Consider the following 21,835-nt stretch of genomic DNA (forward strand, 5'->3'; position numbering starts at 1 on the left):
GCTGTTTCCTGCTTGCTGTTTGGGAACAAATCTGACGTTCCAATTTGTTCGCACCAGCCGCCCTTCTTCCCTACTGCCCTGCCGCCTGCCGCCCTCGTTTCTCTTCTTTTCTTTTGCTTCAATTTCGTCTGGGAACGTCAACAAGCAGCGCAGCTGGCTCTCCGTGGTCGGAGGTATTAAGACTTACTGCGGCTCCGGCCCGGACAAAGCGGGTAACCCCCGTGCCTTATCTGCGCGCCCGCGGCGGCCCGGCAGGTAGCCCGGAGCGAGCTGGCCGACCAATCGCGTCGCAGCGCCAGCTGTGTGGGCGCGACTGCAGCGCCGCCCGCGGCGGCATCGCCAAGTGGGACGGAGTGGCCGGCGGGTGGCGCGTGCTCGTTAATATGTATTAGGGCGGCGGGCAGCCTTATTTCCTGATAAACTGCGCCCCTAAAATGCGACCGCTGTTTTCAGCAACGGCGCGCCCGGTACCCTTCGGCAAGCTCGCGCTCGGCCCGCCGAACACGGTCCCCCGTTTTTTTATTTTCTGTAGCAATATCCGGTAGCTGTGACAAAGTGTTTCTTTCTCAGGTTGTTTTACCGCACGGACGAGAGGACGTGCTACCACTCTAGGTCCTAGTGAGTATTTTTCTTTGTGTACATACGTGGAATCCTCAAACGGAAAATGTAAATGCAACTGTAGTAAAGGCAATGCCTATTTCCTAGTATGCACACTACTGGCCATTAAAATTGCTACACCAAGAAGAAATGCAGATGATAAACGGGTATTTTTGGACACATATACTAGAACTGACATGTGATTACATTTTCACGCAATTTGGGTGCATAAATGGCTCAAATGGCTCTGAGCACTATGGGACTTAACATCTGAGGTCATCAGTTCCCTAGAACTTAGAACTACTTAAACCTAACTAATCTAAGAACATCACACACATCCATGCCCGTGACAGAATTCGAACCTGCGACCGCAGCAGTCTCGCGGTTCCAGACTGAAGCGCCTAGAACCGCTCGGCCACCGTGGCTGGCTCTTGGGTGCATAGGTCCTGAGAAATCAGTACCCAAAACAACCACCTCTGGCCGTAATAACGGCCTTGATACGCCTGAGCATTGAGTCAGACAGAGCTTGGATAACGTGTACAGGTACAGCTGCCCATGCAGCTTCAACACCATACCACAATTCATCAAGAGTAGTGACGGGCGTATTGTGACTAGCCAGTTGCTCGGCCACCACTGACCAGACGTTTTCGGTGAGAGATCTGGAGAATGTGCTGGCCAGGGCAGCAGTCGTACATTTTCTGTATCCAGAAAGGCCCGTACAGGTCCTGCAACATGCGGTCTTCCATTATCCTGCTGAAATGTAAGGTTTCGCAGGGATCGAATGAAGGGTAGAGCCACGGGTCGTAACACATCTGAAATGTAATGTCCACTGTTCAATGTGCCGTCATTGCGAACAACAGGTAACCGAGACGTGTAACCAATGGCACCCCATATCATCACGCCGGGTGATACGCCAGCATGGCGATGACGAATACACACTTCCAATGTGCGTTCACCGCGATGTCGCCAAACACGGATGCGACCATCATGATGCTGTAAACAGAACCTGGATTCATCCGAAAAAATGACTTTTTGCCATTCGCGCACCCAGGTTCGTCGTTGAGTACACCGTCGCAGGCGCTCCTGTCTGTGATGCAGCGTCAAGGTAACCGCAGCCATGGTCTCCGAGCTGATAGTCCATGCTACTGCAAAAGTTATGGAACTGTTGGTGCAGATGCTTGTTCTATTGCAAACGTTAAATTTCGCGTCTGTAGCACGTCATCTTCGTGATGTAGCTATTTTAATGGTCAGTATTGTAGCTCCTCGGATATGGTCCAATTATAATGATGATTTGACAAATATATGTTTATTTAAGATTCAGAAGGATGTAGGTTGCAGTAGGTACTGGGAGATGAGGAAGCTTGCACAGGATAGAATAGCATGGAGAGCTGCATCAAACCAGTCTCAGGGGTGAAGACCACAACAACAACAACAACATGTTTATCTAACTATGTGCCAGATTCCAACGCACCACATTAGGCTGGTTGCAGCTTGGTACAACGTATCAAGTTGCCAGGTATGATTTGCAAATCAACTGTAGGCACCCTTCACAGTTAAAAATGGATTCATACAGAGCGATCTTCTGTCGCCAGTTCTGTTTAACATTGCGCTAGAAAGGGTGAGACGTGCAGGTGGCTGTAATAGGGTGATGGAGATGGTTGGAAGTAAGACGATACTTGCATTTGCAGATGATATGGTGGCTGTGGGCGAAACACTGAATGAGATGACAGCAGACACATCTAGCTATACGCTGAAAACGATTAAACTATGGCCACTGGCCAACGATGAGGAAACAAAGTACACTCTAAGATAAGAAATACAACGCACCACGAAGGGATTATCCGAATTGAACGGATACAGACAAAGAAGAGATTACAATTTCGTAAAAATTAGGTGACTTATTCAAGAGAAAGATCTTCACAAATTGAGCAAGTCAATAACGTGTTGCTCCACGTCTGGCCCTTACGCATACAATTATTCGGCTTTGCATTGTTTGATAGAGATATTGGATGTCGTCCTGGGGGATAAAGTGCCAAATTTTATGCAACCGGAACTTTAGTTCGTGTAAATCCGGAGCTGGTTAGAAGGCTATGCTCATAATGCTCCAAACGTTCTCAATTGAGTAAAGACGTGGCGAACATTTTGGCCAAGGTAGGATTTGGCAAGCACGAAGACAAACAGCAGAAACTCTAGGCGCGTGCGGGCGGGCATTATCTTGCTGGAATGTAAGCCCGGGACGGCTCGCCATGAACGGAAACTAAACGGGACGTAGAATGTTGCCGATGTGTCGCTGTTCTGTAATTGTGCTGCGGATAAAAATCTGACTGGTCCTGGTATGAAAAGAAATGGCACCTCAAATCATGACCCCTGGTTGTCGGTTGAAATGGTTCAAATGGCTCTAAGCACTGTGGGACTTAACATCTGAGGTCATCAGTCCCCTAGACTTAGAACTACTTAAACCTAACTAACTTAAGAACATCACACACATCCATGCCCGAGGCAGGATTCGAACCTGCGACAGTAGCCGCCCCTGGTTGTCTGGCAATGGGGAGGCGACAGTGGGGTTGGTATCCCACAGCTGTCTGGGATGTTTCCAGACACGTATTCGGCCTGGAATCTCGTTACTTCAGTAGCATTGCCTTCAGTGAACTGACAAGGGGAGGCCGCCAATTGTGAAATTCAGATTCGATTCATACTGCGCATAATAAAAGCTCTTGGCCAGAGGTGTAATGTGGCAAAGCACCAGGATGCACTTCTCAGCCGTTGTCGAGAAAATGGACAGTTAAAAGAAACCGTTTCGATGAAATACTCTCTACGATTAATAATTTTGCACAGCGTCGTGGCGCAGCGGTAAGCGCTCGGGTTGGTAATGCGAAGGTTGCCGGATCGAATCTCGCGCCATGCGACCTTTTTTTTAGTATTTGTAATATATATATATAAATTCCAGGCAAACAGTTGCAACAATTATGCATATAATAAGTTGTTGAAAGTCGTTTGTCGTGGAAAAACTGGAGACTTCGAACATCATTATGTTTTCCGCAAACAAAGTTGTATTTCACAAATGTTATTAATTGTCTTCATAATGTTTACCACGTATAGTTAACGGAAGACGTAGAAACGATATTCCGAAACGAATACGTGTAGTGTAAGTCGAACGTTCGAATTAGAATAGAGACCCCACGAACACAAATTTGCTGTGGCAGGTATGAAATATAAACTCCCTTACTCGCTCGTTACACTTGAAGGACTTGGGCCGAAACTAGCCGCCGCATAACAGCGTAGTTGCCTGCTAACTTCGAAAGAAGGTAGATGCGGTCCCTAGCGCAATTTATAACATCGTCGAAATTTGTGATATTGTGTTTTATTTCAAGTATTATTTTTCCACCACAAACGACTTTCAAGAACTTCTTATATGCATAATTGTTGCAACTGATTCCCGAGAGTTATTTATATATATATATATATATATATATATATATATATATATATTTGAATTACAAAAAACAAATAATAAAAAAAGTTGCATAGCGCGAGATTCGATCCGGCGACCTTTGGATTACAAACCCGAGCGCTTACCGCTGCGCCACGACGCTGTAGAGACTTATAAATCGTAGAGATTATTTCACCGTAACGGTTTCTTTTAAGTGTCAATTTTCTCGACAACGGCTGAGAAGTGCATCTTGATGCTTTGCCACATTACACCTCTGGCCATGAGCTTTTATTATGCGCAGTATGAATCGAACCTGAATTTCAGAATTGGCGGCCTCCCCTTGTGAGCCTCGATGTCCAGCGAAGACATGTGTGGAGACGTCCAGGACGCTGGTGGGCTACTAACTCTCTGCAAAGAATTCGTGTTACTATTTTACAGACATGACCTATAAACTGGTTGTTCGGTGGTATTAACATCAGCCAGCGCCTGATTTCTTTGTAACTGCAATTATAACATTCTTCTTGATAAGTGTGGGTATTCCGCCTGACTCATTACGTCTTACACACCAGACGCAACAGATTTTTCATGGCATAACTCCTACCGATTTGAGAAGTTAAAATAAGGATCATGTATGTATCAAAGCATGCAGTGCAAATCTTGACATTTTGAAGCTAATTGCTTGATGTTGCAAATTTCACTGCAAGCAACGTATTTGTATTCCAGAACGGTGACGGTACATAATGAGTTTTGTTCTTTGTGTCACTATTCTCAACCGTACTAGAATCGTGCAGTAAAATATGTAGAAATACTGCAGACATAGCAGCAGAGTAGCGTGGCTTCGAATACTTTCCATTTGATTTTCGCAGTGACTAATTAGGCGAATCTTGTTACTCCCACATGCCGCCTAGTTTGCGGAGAGCAGGTAACGCGCAGGTAACAAAGACACACTGCGCTCAGTTCCGAACAATTAATTCTCATTATTACGTGGTGGGGAACTGCTGTGCTGGGTGCACAGAACAGGGAAGCAATGTAGCACGGATAATCAGCGAGAAACCACGAGGCGAGAGCAATGTTCCGGGACAAATCCTCCATACTTGCAAATTGTTGTCATTTCTTTTACCAAGAGGAAGGAGGTGACAGCAAAGAGGCTTACACTGCAGTAAAAATCTGTGTCCACATACGGTATACTTCAAGGAGGAAGACAACAGATTTGCGACCGTCGCAGCAGCACGGTTCCGGACCGAAGGTTGCGGTCCAAGTTGCAAAATGTTGTTATTAAGCATTTCTTAAGTTGTCACGTTAATGTGACTGGACTGAATAAAAAAGTCCTACATTTCAAGCTTGAGGTTAGTCATAAAGACTCATAAAAGATGCTTGTCAAATCCGTGGGCGAAACTAGCGGAGAAAAGCATCGTGCACCTTACATAGGCCAAATTGGGAGTTCCCAGAATCTGTGGTCGAAGCAGATTCTGAGAAAGTGTTGCTCTACCCTCATTACGCACGTCTTCTTCACTTTCTTGAGTCTCTGTTACGCCTTGGCATACTGCAGCAAATCCACAGCGTCTTTGTTTTCCGTGCGGAATAGACGGGATGTTAGCCATGTTGCATGGATAGCCTTATATCTGTAGGGATGTCCTCCAATAACTGCAGCAGTGTATTTGTTAGGAACTGTGACTTATTGAGGGTATTTAGAGTCCATCAATAATCGGGAGACTAATAATGTGGTTATTGGAAAACCCGCATTGAACTTTGACGGATGAGGGTCGTTGAACATCCACTTCTTTCGGTCAGCGTGAGTTTCAACTTACCAGTCGTGCATAGTGCGAAGATCGATTTACCCATGGTTTGTAAAACAAAATCCTACATAGAAAAGCCACACCTCTTCACAATTTTCTAAGACACCGTTAGGTGAACATTATACGATTCTGAACGTCATTGCCATGAAACTGAACAAGCGGAATGTAGAATAGTTGAAATACGTTCCAAAGTAATTTTGCGACCTGGAGAGATGGGGTCGCATTGTATGCAGGATGCCGAGTGAGGTGCATGGGAGAGTTGTCCAGAGTACGGCCAGAGGCGCTATTGACATAGCGGTATTTGTAATAACATTTATTCTCCAGGACGAGTACCTCTGTGCGTCGGACAGCAGTTGGGCATCAGCGCGAAGCGCGGAGAAGTGATGACCTGCCCCGTCAGCTAGGCGTGATGTCGGAGGTGCGCAATACGAGGCGAACGAGATATACGGGCCCTGCAACGTACTTGCGACGTCGCACTATTCAGGGTGAAAAGTATTTAAACCGACAAACTCTGGGAGGTTGAAGGGGACATTAAAACAAATACTTTTCCCTAATGTCATTTTTTCCAATGAGGATTATTTAAACCAGTGGAGGCCATATTATGCTCGTCGGTGTCATGGGCCGTATTACGATCTTCAGTTGTTAGAGGGCACATTAGTTTCTTCAGTTGTATGCAACTGCTGTCCACCAGTGTAGTAGTGCATTGTCTCTGTTTACTAATGGATCGATACACATGGAGTGAGTACACTGATATGTTTGGTGCGTACTACGTAGCACACCACAACGGACAAGCTGCACAGCGGGTTTATCAACATCAATAACCTAATCGCCGTATTCCGCATCATACGACCTTAGCTGCTGTGTACCAACGCCTGCGTGAGACCGGGTCATTTAGCAGATTACCTGGACAGGGACATCGTCGCATGGTAAGCACGCTGCAATTTGAGGAAGCTGTCTCGCAGAATGTGGAGCGGGATCCTTCAGTCAGAACTTGTCCAATTGCTCGTAACATGGGGAGGAATCAGACGATTGTAAAAACAGTCCTCCGAGAGCAATTGTTACGTCCATTTCACTTACAGCGTGTCCACAACCTGGAACCAGTGGATCATCCTCCCAGAGCACAGTTTTCGCAGTGTTACCTGGAACAGTGCGAAATGCATCCTACATTTCCATCCTCTGTGTTGCTTACCGATGAAGCAACGTTCGGGCGCAATGGAGTCTTCAACATGGACAATTCGCATGTTTGGAGTGAGGATAACCCACATGCCACAGTTACTAGCGCTCATCAAGTGCGGTTCTTCTTTAATGTGTGGGTCGGTGTTGTTGGGGACTGTTTAATTGGGCCTTATATGCTACCTAGGCCACTAAATGGCAGGCACTATTACAATTTTCTCGTCAGAGCATTGACAGAATTGCTGGAAGACGTCCCACTCCGTACAAGACAACGCATGTGGTTCCAACATGACGGGGCGCCGGCGCATTTCAGTCGTCGTGTGCGTCGATTCCTGGACCCCAGAAACGTGGATTGGCAGAGGTGGTCCTGTACCGTGGCCTGTTCGATCCCCAGATATGTCCCCTCTGGATTTTTTTGTATGGGGAGAGATGTGCAACCTTGTTTGCCCAACTCCTGTTGCATCAGAAGAGGACCTGGCTGGTTGCCCGGATAGTAGCAGCAGCAGGAACAATTCAGGATACTCTGGGGTTTATGCCCGTGTCAGGCAGAACATGATCCGACGGTGTAACCTTTGTTTACGTGTCAATGGAGGCATTCTTGAAAATCTACTGTAATTGAAATTTGTTTGTGTTAATGTGCTGTCTCTTGGTCATAAAAATGGAAAAGTGTTTGTTGGTTTAATTAATTTGCCGCCAGATAAATCTTCCTCTACCGGTTTAAATACTCCTCATAGGAAAAAAATTACATTAGGGAAAAATATTTGTTTTGATGTCCCCTACAACCTCCCAGAGTTTTTCGGTTTAAATACTTTCCACCCTGTATAGTAGGCCTCTCCGCCACACTTTCGGAACGCTGTTACCGACTAAAGACCTGAATTTTGCCGTGCGCTATCGAGAACTTGCATGCATTGAAATGTGCAGTCAAAAATTATTAAATTCGTGTGAAATAGTTACTCGCTCCCCCCCCCCCCCCCCCCCACCCCCTCCCCACCGCCTCTCCCCCCGTCTCACGGGTTGCTGGCACTCGTAAGACCTGCAGAGACACGAGCTGTGACGTACACGCCACGGCTGTCTTTCTCGTGGATCTCGTGCAGGTCATGGAGTGGCGGTAATATGTTGTGCGGGTGGCATCGTGGAATCGGGCAGGCGCCCCTGTCCAGGAACGTTTCTGCGTTACGGGTCAGCCCTTACACCTCCGTGCTCTCGCAGACAGCCCGTCGCGCGCTTAGCTGGGGGATAGCCGACAGTGTGGTCCAGGGTGTCAGCTGTCTTGAAGACTAGACCCTGGTCATCCACATTGGATCGACCAAGACTAAAGATGATGTTCACGTGTCGGACAGGGACCGGGTGCACGCATCATGCCTGGACGCTGTAGGGATAGCAGCTTACAAGTCACGCGTGATCGACTGTCAGTGGAGGAGAGCTGGCAATTCACCAGTCTCCTCCTCGCCTGTGATGTCTTAGTAAGCAACAACGACAGACAACAGCTGTGGTTTACATCAGGTTGAGTGTCTCTAAACGTCGAGGCCAGAAGGTGGATAACAGATGGACCATGACTGATCAGGTTATCGTGGTTTCACTGAAACTCAATAGAGCATCATTCTCTTTCGTTCTAGCAACACGGCAAGAATATCAGCAGGACTGGATGCATCTTTCATCTCTGAAATTATCGTATTTTAACCCTTTCGTGGGCAAAATTATTGAGCAGTTTTTTTAATGAATGGAGAGCAGATAGTAGTTAACAGATAGGTATATTTATCATACAGAATATCAAAAGGTATATTTATCATACAGAATATCAAATTAGCTCCAACTGTGAAAGTGAGGTCACACAACAAGGTGGGAAGTATTCTTCCTACTGCCCACCCTTGGAGTTAAATGATAAAAACAACTTTTTCAATATGTGTCATATTTATTCGATAAATTTACTTCTTTTGTTACAATGATTGTGCACGATTACTTGCCATGAAATTTTCTGAAACATGGGTCTATGCAAAGTAGTATTTAACAAACACAGCGAGTGCTCTTTTCCGCAGCTTTGGTACTAGAATGACGGCACGTCCAGTAGGTTTCTCCTAAAATGGGTTGATGCTCCCCTACAGCCACATGACGAAAATCGTCAGGTACTTTACACCTTTTTGCCAGAAAAACAGGTTTTTGTATGCGCCTTTTTTGGGATGAGAAGCCAGCGATCAATTGTCCGGCTAGATGGATCCTGTATGTGAGCTGATCATGCTGTCCACTTTCTCTTTGACTTATTTTCCACAGGATAAAACTGCCCATTGCAGCAACGTCCACCAGGAAATAAAATATTCTGTGCCACCATTTTACAGAGCGTCTGCCAATAGCACACCTTTCTCGTAATTGATCAAACTTATCGACACCACCCATTATTTTGTTGTATTCTGCCACAACTTCAGGACAAGAAATCTCTGTACTAGTACCATCCTTGTTTTTCCTTTCCACTGTGGCTGTTTCTCATGGGTCATGAACTGAGGACAGGAAATTGACTGGACGGTTATCCATCCATTTTACTGCAGAAATGGCTCCTTTTGTTTCAAACTGGAATTCTCCTCGTTCCAATTTTACGTTTTCCTTCATAAATTTGGGTAAATCAAAAGTATTTACCTTATACTATAGCTTTGAGGAAAAAATCACAAAATGTCACACAAACAGCACTCAAACGCTCCTCTACAGAGCAACATTCAGCTATACAATCCCTCTGCGCGAAGGTACACTGTTCACTAGGTGGTAACACGGTACAGAGGTGGGAACTGTGAATCACACGGGACTAGGAGCGAGGTCAATGTAGTGGGAAGCATGTTTCCCACGGCTCACGAAAGGGTTAAACAGCCGAACCTTCGCCTACGATGTAGTGGCTCTGGATGCGTGATCGGATCTCCGCTCCTTGCCTTGCTGTGGTGGTTCGGTAATAATTCTGGGTCACTGAGCTTGGGTATTTTTGCAATGTCTGAGAACTGTAGTTGCACTCTGGCGCATGAAGTTATGGACCGTTACTTCACTTCTTACAGCTCCGTTATGTAGCACTGCGGCCTTTGCACTTTCGATGCTTTCGCCGGGGGGTTGTGTGGCAACGTTCGTTTGGTGCCCTGTCTTCCGCTACATTAGCGATACACTGTGTTGGCATTCCTGTTGCCACACTGACCCCGAACTAACCTCTTCGGCTATTAACTCGCTGGGCAGAACTTTAAAAAGTTCAGACAAGTAGACGAAATTATTGTGTGGCGCAGCAGTAATATTTGATAAATATTCCTTTGGCTGCCTAGCAGCGACATGAGGACTGTCTGTTCCGCCAGTAAAACGTTTCATCGATTTCTGCTCTTTGTCTTTGGTGTAATGTGTTCTCCACATTTCATTTCCTTGAATTTGTTTCTGTGAAGTTTGCGAAGACAGAAGACAGACCATGAGGGCTTTGCACAAATGTGAATAGCTTCACGAGAAGTGTGTCTCATTGCTACATCAGCTCAGCATAGACTGACAGGATTCAAGCGCACTGCTAAACGTACGAACCGGAGTGTGTGTGTGTGGATTTCTAAAGGACCGAACTGCTGACGTCATCGGTCCATACAAAACGGACCTACGTCATGTGTTTGCTTATAATTAATACGGTAGGGCAGACGTTTGTAGTAAATCTGCTTCTGATGGTGGGACAGAGCTTTGCGGTGCTGTATCTTGTTACCATTTGATCAAGTTCCTCATATGTTACGGAACTGATCTTTGAAGACCAAATGAAGAGTAAAAAAAAAGAACAAAGGAATAATGAAAAGTCAAGCGTTCCTAGTGCCAAATCTCACATTTGTCAGTAGAATCGAATAAAAGAATGTATCTCTCTTGCACACAACTTGCTTGGATCCAAAAAATAGAGAACGTTTTCTGATGCCACAGAATTATGCTGCTGACCTCATCACTGCAAAAATTATGAGAAAAATTATAAAATAAATAATTTATAAGATTCCATACCAAGGAACTGACTGGTTTTAAGTGTCAATAAGAAAGTTCTTGTTTCAAGTGCAATTAATACTGAGGCACTATATTTTACTTGTTATGATAAAAGTACTGAAATACAGCAGTAAAATTTGAAGTAGTAAATCTCAATTTATCAAAAACCGTTTCTCATATATTTTAAATTTTTTCCCCAAAGAAATAAACAATTAAATTCAAGAAAAGATCTTCCACAATTGACTCCTGATTCTTTTCCTTTCTTTCTTATTATTTGTTTTCTAAATACACTCTTAGTATCAGACATTGCAAAGTGTACTTAAGAACTCCATCTGCTGCTTTGTTCAGTTCTCCAACGTCTTTGCTATTCTGGGAACCGAAATTGTCTCCTTCCATTACAAAGATGTTTTGTTGATGTAAACACAAGGCCAAGTGTTCTCCACTTTCACATCAACTAACTAGAGGATACTCAGACGCAAGGCACTTGAAGCTCCAGAGGGAAACACTACTTGGCACGAAGACCATGCGCCATCTAGCAATGAATATTAAAAACTTTTTTCTCCATGAAGTTACTTGGAATTACCCTCTCTAGGGACATGCAAAAGAGTGCCGAGAACACAAGAGCACCGAAAACGAGTTATGTGAAAAATGCAACGTAGAACGTTTGACATTTCCACTCTTCACATTTATAGTTCCATAAAAATATTGCTATCATAACTTGGCAGATATAAACATTAGAAATTGGTTACTAACGTCAGAAAATTCAGCACATTGGCCGTTACTCCTTAGTGAAAACGGCAACTCGCCAAATTTACTTGTCCTGGATGTATTTGGGGCGGCTTATCGTAACTACCTTATCCTCTACAGCATAATTTTAACTTAGGCAAGGGTACCTAATTTTGAAATCTGTTCCGGAAACGTATACTTACATCCAATAATAAACCGATTGATGCTTTATATCCATTTGACATACAGATCGCGAGAGCGATTCGGTTGCCTGGACATGCATTCGGGAGGACGACGGTTCAAACCCGCGTCCGGCCATCTTGATTTAGGTTTTCCGTGACTTCCATAAATCCCTTAAGGCAAATCCCGGAGTGGTTCTCTCCAATGAGCACGACCACTTTCCTTCTCCATCCTTCCCAAACCCGAGCTTGTTCTCCGTCTCTGATGACCTCGATGTCGAAGGGACATTAAACACTAATCTCATCATCCTCCTTCCTCCCTTCTCTTGAACTTAAACTAGCTGTTTTACGAACGACAGAAACTAATCTAGCTTTTCGTCTGTGTCAGTTTCCCAGTTAAAAGAATACGAGCCTTCCTTTCCCCAATCTTCTCCAAAGCTTTTCCTTCTTTACCTATAGTTGATAAAACACAGTTTTTTATGATGTTACAAATTCTTTTCTGCTTATTTTCAGGTGAGTACGAAGCTTTTATCCACCTGCAACAACGATTCGCAGTTGGGACCTGCTCCGCTATTGAAGGTATTGTTTTAGCATTGAGACTGCTACGATATAAGATTTTCCTTTTACATACGGACATGAGGCAGACGAATGGATTACAGCAGTACTGCCTACTACATTTAAGAAACGACGAAACACTACAACCGGCAATTATGGAAGTGTAATGCATCTATGTTCAACATATAAAATGTACACACATCAAAAAAGTTTTGCATCACCCCGGGTCCCAGAACTCCTGAAGATAGACGTTGACTGTGGATATTGTATCTCAGACACAGTCCCTTTGACTGTTCAGAGATGTCACTAAACCCCCACCAGTGAGCACCCACTTCAGTTATAGTAAAAATGGTGTCGGGACAATAGAAAGCGTTTTGTGTCTATGTTTTGCGCAGTGCGTGTCAGCAATAACTATTCACCGTGACTTTAGTACTAGGTATAGTGTGGATACTCCTACAGCACAGAGCATTAGACGATGGCATGAACAATTCCGAGAAACAGGTTGTTTGTGTAAAGGCAAATCGCCGGGGCGACCACGAGTCTCTGACACAGACGTCGAACGCACCCACCATAGTTTCACAAGGAGTCCGCAGAAATACATTCGCCATGCAGCTCGACAGCTCAACATCCTCCCGATGTCCGTCTGGCGTGTGTTGCGTCGACGTTTACACATGAAACCAGACAAAATTCAGCTACTGCAAGCTTTCCGTGAAAGTGACAAATAACAACGTGTGGAGTTCAGTAATTCTGTTCTTGACATCACTTATGTAGCGTAGCAGGGATCCAACAGTTTGTTGGTAGGTTTGTGAAGGTATGTGGCATTAGACGTATACACACAGATCATGTAATTCGCGGAAATAACAGACCGCTGATTTCCATACGCGGTGATAGCGCCAGATAGCATCTAGACGGGTTCCATCAGGCCAATTTGGTGGCCAGACATCAACATGAGTTCACTATTAAGCTACTCGAACCACTATAGCTCAGCTTTGACTCCGAGATACGGACAATTATGCTGCTGAAAGATAACATAACCGTCGGGAAAGACATCAAGCATGAAGGGATGCAGGTGATTCGCAGCTGTCAGTGTGCCTTCAATTACTACCACAGGTCCCATGCAAGCGCAGGAGAACGTCTCCCGTAGCATAATACTGCTCCCACTATCCTGTGTCCGCCGTTCATCTCGTTGACGACGTTTATGGAGACGACCATCGAACTAATGTAGCAAAAATGTGATTCACCCGAAGAGCCGATACGTTTCCATTGATTGTTGCTCTTGTGGTCTTCACTCCAGAGACTGGTTTGATACAGCTCTCCATGCTACTCTATCCTGTGCAAGCTTCTTCATCTCCCATTACCTACTGCAACTTACATCCTTCTGAATCTGCTTAGCGTATTCATCTCTTGGTGTCCGTCTACGATTTTTACCCTCCACGCTGCCCTCCAATCTAAATTGGTGATCCCTTGATGCCTCAGAACATGTCCTACCAACCGATCCCTTCTTCTAGTCAAGTCGTGCCACAAATTTCTCTTCTTCCCAATTCTAGTCAATACCTTCTCATTAGTTATGTGATCTACCCATCTAATCTTCAGCATTCTTCTGTAGCACTACATTTCGAAAGCTTCTATTCTCTTCTTGTCCAAACTATTCATCGTCCATGTTTCACTTCCATACATGGCTACACTCCATACAAATACTTTCAGAAACGACTTCCTGACACTTAAATCCATTCTCGATGTTAACAAATTTCTCTTCTTCAGAAACGATTTCCTTGCCATTGCCAGTCTACATTTTATATCCTCTCTACTTCGACCATCATTAGTTATTTTGCTCCCCAAATAGCAAAACTCCTTTACTACTTAAAGTATCTCATTTCCTAATCTAATTCCCTCAGCATCGGCCGACTTAATGCGACTACATTCCATTATCCTTGTTTTGCTTTGTTGATATTCATCTTATACCCTCCTTTCAAGACTCTGTCCATTCCATTCACTCAGTCCGGAACCGCGCGACTGCTACGGTCGCAGGTTCGAATCCTGCCTCGGGCGTGGATGTGTGTGATGTCCTTAGGTTAGTTAGGTTTAAGTAGTTCTAAGTGCTAGGGGACTGATGACCTTAGAAGTTAAGTCCCATAGCGCTCAGAGCCATTTGAACCATTCCATTCAACTGCTCTTCCAGGTCCATTGCTGTCTCTGACAGAATTACAATGTTTTAATTTCTTCTCCATGAATTTCAGTACCTACTCCGAATTAATCTTTTGCTTCCTTTACTGCTTGCTCAACATACAGATTGAATAACATCGGGGAGAGGCTACAACCCTGTCTTACTCCCTTCCCAACCACTGCTTCCCTTTCATGTCCCTCGACTCTTATAACTGCCATCTGGTTTCTGTACAAATTGTAAATAGCCTTTCGCTCTCTGTATTTTATCTCTGCCACCTTCAGAAATTGAAATTGAGGATTCCAGTCAACATTGACAAAACGTTGTCTAAGTCTACATCCTTATGCCTCTAAATCCTTACGTTTGTCCTCTAGCCATCCCTGCTTAGCCATTTTGCACTTCCTGTCGATCTCATTTTTGAGACGTTTGTATTCCTTTTTGCCTGCTTCATTTACTGCATTTTTGTATTTTCTCCTTTCATCAATTAAATTCAATATTTCTTCTGTTACCCAAGGATTTCTGTTAGCTCTCGTCTTTTGACCTACTTGATCCTCTGCTGCCTTTACTACTTCATCCCTCAAAGCTATTCATTCTTCTTCTACTGTATTTCTCTCCCCCATTCCTGTCAATCGTTCCCTTATGCTCTCCCTGAAACACTGTACAACCTCTGGTTTAGTCAATTTATCTAGGTCCCATCTCCTTAAATTCCCACATTTTTGCAATTTCTTCAGTTTTAATCTACAGTTCATAACCAAAAGAATGTGGTCAGAGTCCACATCTGCCCTTGGAAATGTCTTACAATTTAAAACCTGGTACCTAAATCTCTGTCTTACCATTACATAATCTGACATCTTTCAGTATCTCCAAGCTTCTTTCATGTATACAACCTTCTTTCATGATTCTTGAACCAAGTGTTAGCTATGATTAAGTTATGCTCTGTGCAAAATTCTCTTTCATTTCTTGCTCCCAATCCATACTCACCTACTACGTTTCCTTCTCTTCCTTTTCCTACTGTCGAATTCCAGTCACCCATGACTGTTAAATTTTCGTCTCCCTTTATTATCTGAATAATTTCTTTTGTGTCATCATACATTTCATCAATCTCTTCGTCATCTACAGAGCTAGTTGGCGTATAAACTTGTACTGCTGTAGTAGGCGTGGGTTTCGTGTCTATCTTGGCCACAATAATGCGTCCACTACGCTGTTTATAGTAGCTTACACTCACTCCAATTTTTTATTCAATTTTGAACCTACTCCACCATTTCCTCTATTTGATTTTGTATTTATACCCCTGTACTCACCTGACCAGAAGTCTTGTTCCTCCTGCCACCTTTCCACTGATAGGTGGTCGAATCCTTACGGTCCCGTGCCCACTGCAATCGTAACTGACAATGTCGTTGGGTCAACATGTGAACAAGTAGAAGTTTTCTGCTGTGGAACTTTGTGTGCAACATTGTAGGAGGAAGAGTGCGCTCCGAAGCACTTGTGTGTGCACCAGCATTGTGCTCTTTCGGCAGAGAAGTCACCATCTATCCCACTTTAGGGAGTAGATAAGCCTCTGAACCCCACGTTCTGTGGAGAGTCGTATATATGTATCTATGGTCTAAGCTCGCAGTCAGCCGTGTAGGCCGCGTCCTCAGTTGGTGACGTCATCAGATCCAGAGCGCCACGCGTGCGTTGGCAGCACTGGCGCACAGGCGACACGTGTCGGCCAATGAGCGGGCGCGACAGTCAGTTATTCGGCTGTATTTCCTGCCGGCGTGACACCTCCGGCGGACTGAATGATGGCTGCTAAATTAAAAACACCTCTCAATCGTGACACGCACGAAATATGAGCCCCCGCCCGCATATTCGCCGAGCAGCAGCGCCAACGCAGCTCTGTTATCTCCCAGCGGAAAATGGACATTTTTACTGCCCGCGCCTTGTTCCCCCCTGTGCGGCAATTCCATTTGCCAGTAGCGCGCGCTGTGTTCTCCGAATCAACAGCGTGGCCGTGCCTGCTCATCTGTGATAATAACCAGGGATAGGCTGGAAACCGTTTCTAAATCCGGCTACCCTTAGCAATGCATTTTCGCAAGATAATACTCAAAGTGGAGCCGATCCTCACCTTTTCAGCACACTATTTTTGAACAAGGAATCAGGAAATCAAATATTGGATAATGTTTAGGGATATTTTTTGAGACTTGCAGTACAAGGAAATTATGATATAGGCAGCTTATTGTAGAACAATAATATAATTATGATGTTTTTGATCAATGATATACGGGGTGTTCCAGATTACGTGTTTTTCTCTGTAACTTACAAAATAACGAGTGAAACGAATTTAATATTATACTCTCAAAAAATGTTCAAATATGTGTGAAATCTTATGGGACGTAACTGCTAAGGTAATCAGTCCCAAAGCTTACACACTACTTAATCTAAATTATCCTAAGGGAGGACTCGATCCTCCACCGGGACCAGCCGCACAGTCCATGACTGCAGCGCTTTAGATCGCTCGCCTAATCCTGCGCGGGTATTATACTTTTTAAGGATATGAGGTAGCAGTTGTTATATTTCAATAGTAATATTTGGTAGCATTCAACTATTTTAGGGCCGGCCGAAGTGGCCGAGCGGTTGTAGGCGCTTCAGTCTGGAACCGCGTGACTGCTACGATCGCAGATTCAAATCCTGCCTCGGGCATGGTTGTGTGTGATGTCCTTAGGTTACTTAGGTTCAAGTAGTTCTAAGTTATAGGGGACTGATGACCTAAGAAGTTAAGTTCCATAGTGCTCAGAGTCATTTGAACCATTTTGAACCAACTATTTTATGTCCTACAAACAACGCAACAACTTATTTTGAGAGGCAATTCCCTCATCAGGTTGTCAGACTCAGCTCAGGACATGAAAACAGTGTCTCCTAACATACACTCCTGGAAATTGAAATAAGAACACCGTGAATTCATTGTCCCAGGAAGGGGAAACTTTATTGACACATTCCTGGGGTCAGATACATCACATGATCTCACTGACAGAACCACAGGCACATAGACACAGGCAACAGAGCATGCACAATGTCGGCACTAGTACAGTGTATATCCACCTTTCGCAGCAATGCAGGCTGCTATTCTCCCATGGAGACGATCGTAGAGATGCTGGATGTAGTCCCGTGGAACGGCTTGCCATGCCATTTCCACCTGGCGCCTCAGTTGGACCAGCGTTCGTGCTGGACGTGCAGACCGCGTGAGACGACGCTTCATCCAGTCCCAAACATGCTCAATGGGGAACAGATCCGGAGATCTTGCTGGCCAGGGTAGTTGACTTACACCTTCTAGAGCACTTTGGGTGGCACGGGATACATGCGGACGTGCATTGTCCTGTTGGAACAGCATGTTCCCTTGCCGGTCTAGGAATGGTAGAACGATGGGTTCGATGACGGTTTGGATGTACCGTGCACTATTCAGTGTCCCCTCGACGATCACCAGTGGTGTACGGCCAGTGTAGGAGATCGCTCCCCACACCATGATGCCGGGTGTTGGCCCTGTGTGCCTCGGTCGTATGCAGTCCTGATTGTGGCGCTCACCTGCACGGCGCCAAACACGCATACGACCATCATTGGCACCAAGGCAGAAGCGACTCTCATCGCTGAAGACGACACGTCTCCATTCGTCCCTCCATTCACGCCTGTCGCGACACCACTGGAGGCGGGCTGCACGATGTTGGGGCGTGAGCGGAAGACGGCCTAACGGTGTGCGGGACCGTAGCCCAGCTTCATGGAGACGGTTGCGAATGGTCCTCGCCGATACCCCAGGAGCAACAGTGTCCCTAATTTGCTGGGAAGTGGCGGTGCGGTCCCCTACGGCACTGCGTAGGATCCTACGGTCTTGGCGTGCATTCGTGCGTCGCTGCGGTCCGGTCCCAGGTCGACGGGCACGTGCACCTTCCACCGACCACTGGCGACAACATCGATGTACTGTGGAGACCTCACGCCCCACGTGTTGAGCAATTCGGCGGTACGTCCACCCGGCCTCCCGCATGCCCACTATACGCCCTCGCTCAAAGTCCGTCAACTGCACATACGGTTCACGTCCACGCTGTCGCGGCATGCTACCAGTGTTAAAGACTGCGATGGAGCTCCGTATGCCACGGCAAACTGGCTGACACTGACGGCGGCGGTGCACAAATGCTGCGCAGCTAGCGCCATTCGACGGCCAACACCGCGGTTCCTGGTGTGTCCGCTGTGCCGTGCGTGTGATCATTGCTTGTACAGCCCTCTCGCAGTGTCCGGAGCAAGTATGGTGGGTCTGACACACCGGCGTCAATGTGTTCTTTTTTCCATTTCCAGGAGTGTATTTCAGATGAGAAGGTCTCGGTACAACCTCGAGCTATTCTCATCTGAAATGGTTTGCGCTGATGTATGTTTGCACAGATTATACTTATTAAATGCTGATTGAGCACTTCATACATGGAATACATGAATTTTAGTTTCACATGAGAAACACACTTGAATGTTGAATGCAACCATAGATACGTGCTTGCATTGTGTTGAACAGGTACTGGTTGATACAGTAGAGTTGCATACCTGTCACACTTGGCCACTCAATAAAGGGATTGTTAATGCTGTTTTTGGGTTTGTGGATAACACTGGAATTGTAGTCCGGTGATGTCCTGCATGTGCTCGATTGGAGACATATCTGGTGTTCGAGCAGGCCAAGGCAACATGTGCGCACTCAGTAGAGCTTGTTGTCTTACAACAGCGGTATGTGACCGAGCATTATCCTGTTGGAAAACACACCCAGGTATGGTTTTCATGAATGTCAGCACAACATGTCGAATCACCAGACTGACGTACAAATTTGCAGCTATTTGCGTGGGATAAACACGTGAGGGCTCCTGCTGCCACATGAAATCGTAACCCAGACCATAACCCCAGATGTAGGACCAGGGTGACTAGCACGCACACGGGTTGGCCGTAGGCCCTCAAGTAGCCTCCACCTAACCAACACACAGTCGTCAAAGGCACCGAGGCAGAACTAGTTTTTTATGAGAAAACACAAAAGACATCCACCTTTATCTCCAATGAGCTGTCACTTGACAACACTGAAGTCGCAATTGGCGGTGGTTTGGGGTCTGTGGAATGCAAGCAACAGGGGGTCCGGCTCATAGCTGTCCTTGAAATAACCGATTTGTAACAGTTCGCTGTCTCACTTCGGTATCAGCTGCTGCTCAGATTATATGCGATTGTAGGCTTCTCGGACTATTTAAGCTATGAAATCTTCACGGGTTATCAGCCTGAAGATGATGGATAGGCAGTCCATTGAAACGTTGCGACCGGAAGACGACGCCACTCGGCTGATAACCGGTGAAGATTTCATAACTGCTCAGATTGCTGCTACAGATGCAGTATGGTACGCCAGAGCCATGCGCAGTTCAGATGGTCTTCCCACTACCGAACGCCACGTGGACGTCCGCAGCAGGGTCTTCTTGGGACCGTACATTCTCGTGTCCACTGCTGACATCAATATGTACAGTGACCACATTCCTGCTAAGCTTTTGTGCAAAATCGCAGAAGAAACATCCAGATTCTCGTAGCCCTATTACACGATCTCTCTCAAACACAGTGACGTGTTGATAATGGCGTCTTTGTTGCCTTAAATGCATTCTCGACTAACATCATCTCATCACGTCCAGTCTCAAAGTTAACTAACTTCGGAACGATCCATCTCCTTCATGTTAATTTTAGCAAATAGAAGGTACACTTTTTCCAAAACCATTAAACATATTGCTCTGAAATTTGGACTACATGTTCAGTGAACATTTCTCTACAAAGTTAAGAAATATATATTGGTGTTTGTCTTACAATTTTTTTAAACAGATGCTTATTTTTTTCTCTAAAATTTTGCACTTTTTCCTCTATAGCTCTTGAATTATACAAATTTTGTTTTACAATTTGTTACAAAAATGAAGGAAAAGAAGCAAACAGTACTGCGTATAAATTTCATTGATATACTGTCAGCAGTTTTTGAGAAAATGTTCCGCAAAGATGAAAATTTTAAAGTTGCAGAAAATGGCTTCCAATGTTTTTAATACATTATTGCCCCATATGATGGATTATCAGCATCCTATTCTTTTTCCAGTGTTAGTTTCCTTTTCACTGGTCTTTTCTCCCCTTTTGCTGCATGCTGTAGGCTCTTCTCTCTTCTTCCTGCACTTCTAAGTCATTCTTCATCAGTTAGGCGCATTGTGGAAATGGTGTTGTGTCCTCGTTGGAAACCTAAATGATTCAGCACATCACATCAGAGAATGTTTCCTTCTTGTATGTTGCCACTGCTTTATACACTCCAAAACGCAATGTTTTTATCCGAACAAACACTCTTTTGGGAATCCTTATCCAAATTAAATTATTTACACTTATATTTGGATTTTGTGTTTTCCCATGTAAACACTTTTCCAATAAACTTGGCTGTGACAAATCTCTGAATATGGACTTAGTTACAGCAATTACAGCATTTGGCAAACTGTTTTTATGGGCATATTCTTTTCCTGATTGGTACTTACATCACGAGTCATTACTTGTGGGGCACAGTGCATGTTGTGGGTGCTCATTTGTTGATGCAGTATAAAAAAATTAATGCCAATACTGCCCTCCTCATATGCTCAATCCTTCTTGTATTTTGCCTAATTGCTCACCCATAATACCATAATACCATGGATAAGGGCAACGTAGAGGTCATAAATCTCTAAATGGAGTTGTGACAGCTACCAGTGGAGACAGTTGCAAAGTAATTGATGTTGCTATTCTCTCAAAACATTGTAGATGTAAGGGCAATACAAAGGACGAACATAGTGAAAGTTGTGAAGCAAACGTTGGAAAACTAAAACACTGTATAATTCCTCAAAGATACCCTTCTTGCAGCCAGTGAGCTGCGCCGTCAGAGGTGATACACCAAGTCGCTACAAACGTTACGCGGCGTATCAACTTTGCCGGACAAAAAAACGCACTTAGAATTCACTTAGAAGGGTGAAACTTGATTTGTTTTATTCAGAAAACTCCAAATAATTTTATAATGAAAAAACCAACAAAATGTTAATTTTGTCATTTTCATCGTTCCGGCTCCCCTTAAAGCAAACCTCATTTGCATCCTCATTGTGGCACCAAGAGCTCCACTCTTAGGCGATTGGCTTGAAATTTGAATAGACGTGGTTTTTTAGATGTACAAACACGTCTGCCAACTTTTCGTTTATGACGTACAACTCCTCCACGGCGCAGCATTTTTCCC

At 44.9% G+C, this 21,835-nt stretch overlaps 1 protein-coding gene across 1 annotated transcript in view; it reads right to left on the reverse strand.

Moving 5' to 3' along the window:
* Positions 1–449: 449 nt before the first annotated feature.
* LOC126455845 (uncharacterized) overlaps positions 450–21,835 on the reverse strand; it is a 104,524-nt gene continuing 83,138 nt past the window's right edge. The window contains exon 3 of the mRNA XM_050091606.1: positions 450–545. Within this exon, the coding sequence (XP_049947563.1) occupies positions 450–545 (96 nt within the window). The remainder of the gene's footprint in view (positions 546–21,835) is intronic.

Source organism: Schistocerca serialis, chromosome 2 (genome assembly GCF_023864345.2).
Source record: "Schistocerca serialis cubense isolate TAMUIC-IGC-003099 chromosome 2, iqSchSeri2.2, whole genome shotgun sequence".
Lineage (NCBI taxonomy): Eukaryota > Metazoa > Arthropoda > Insecta > Orthoptera > Acrididae > Schistocerca > Schistocerca serialis.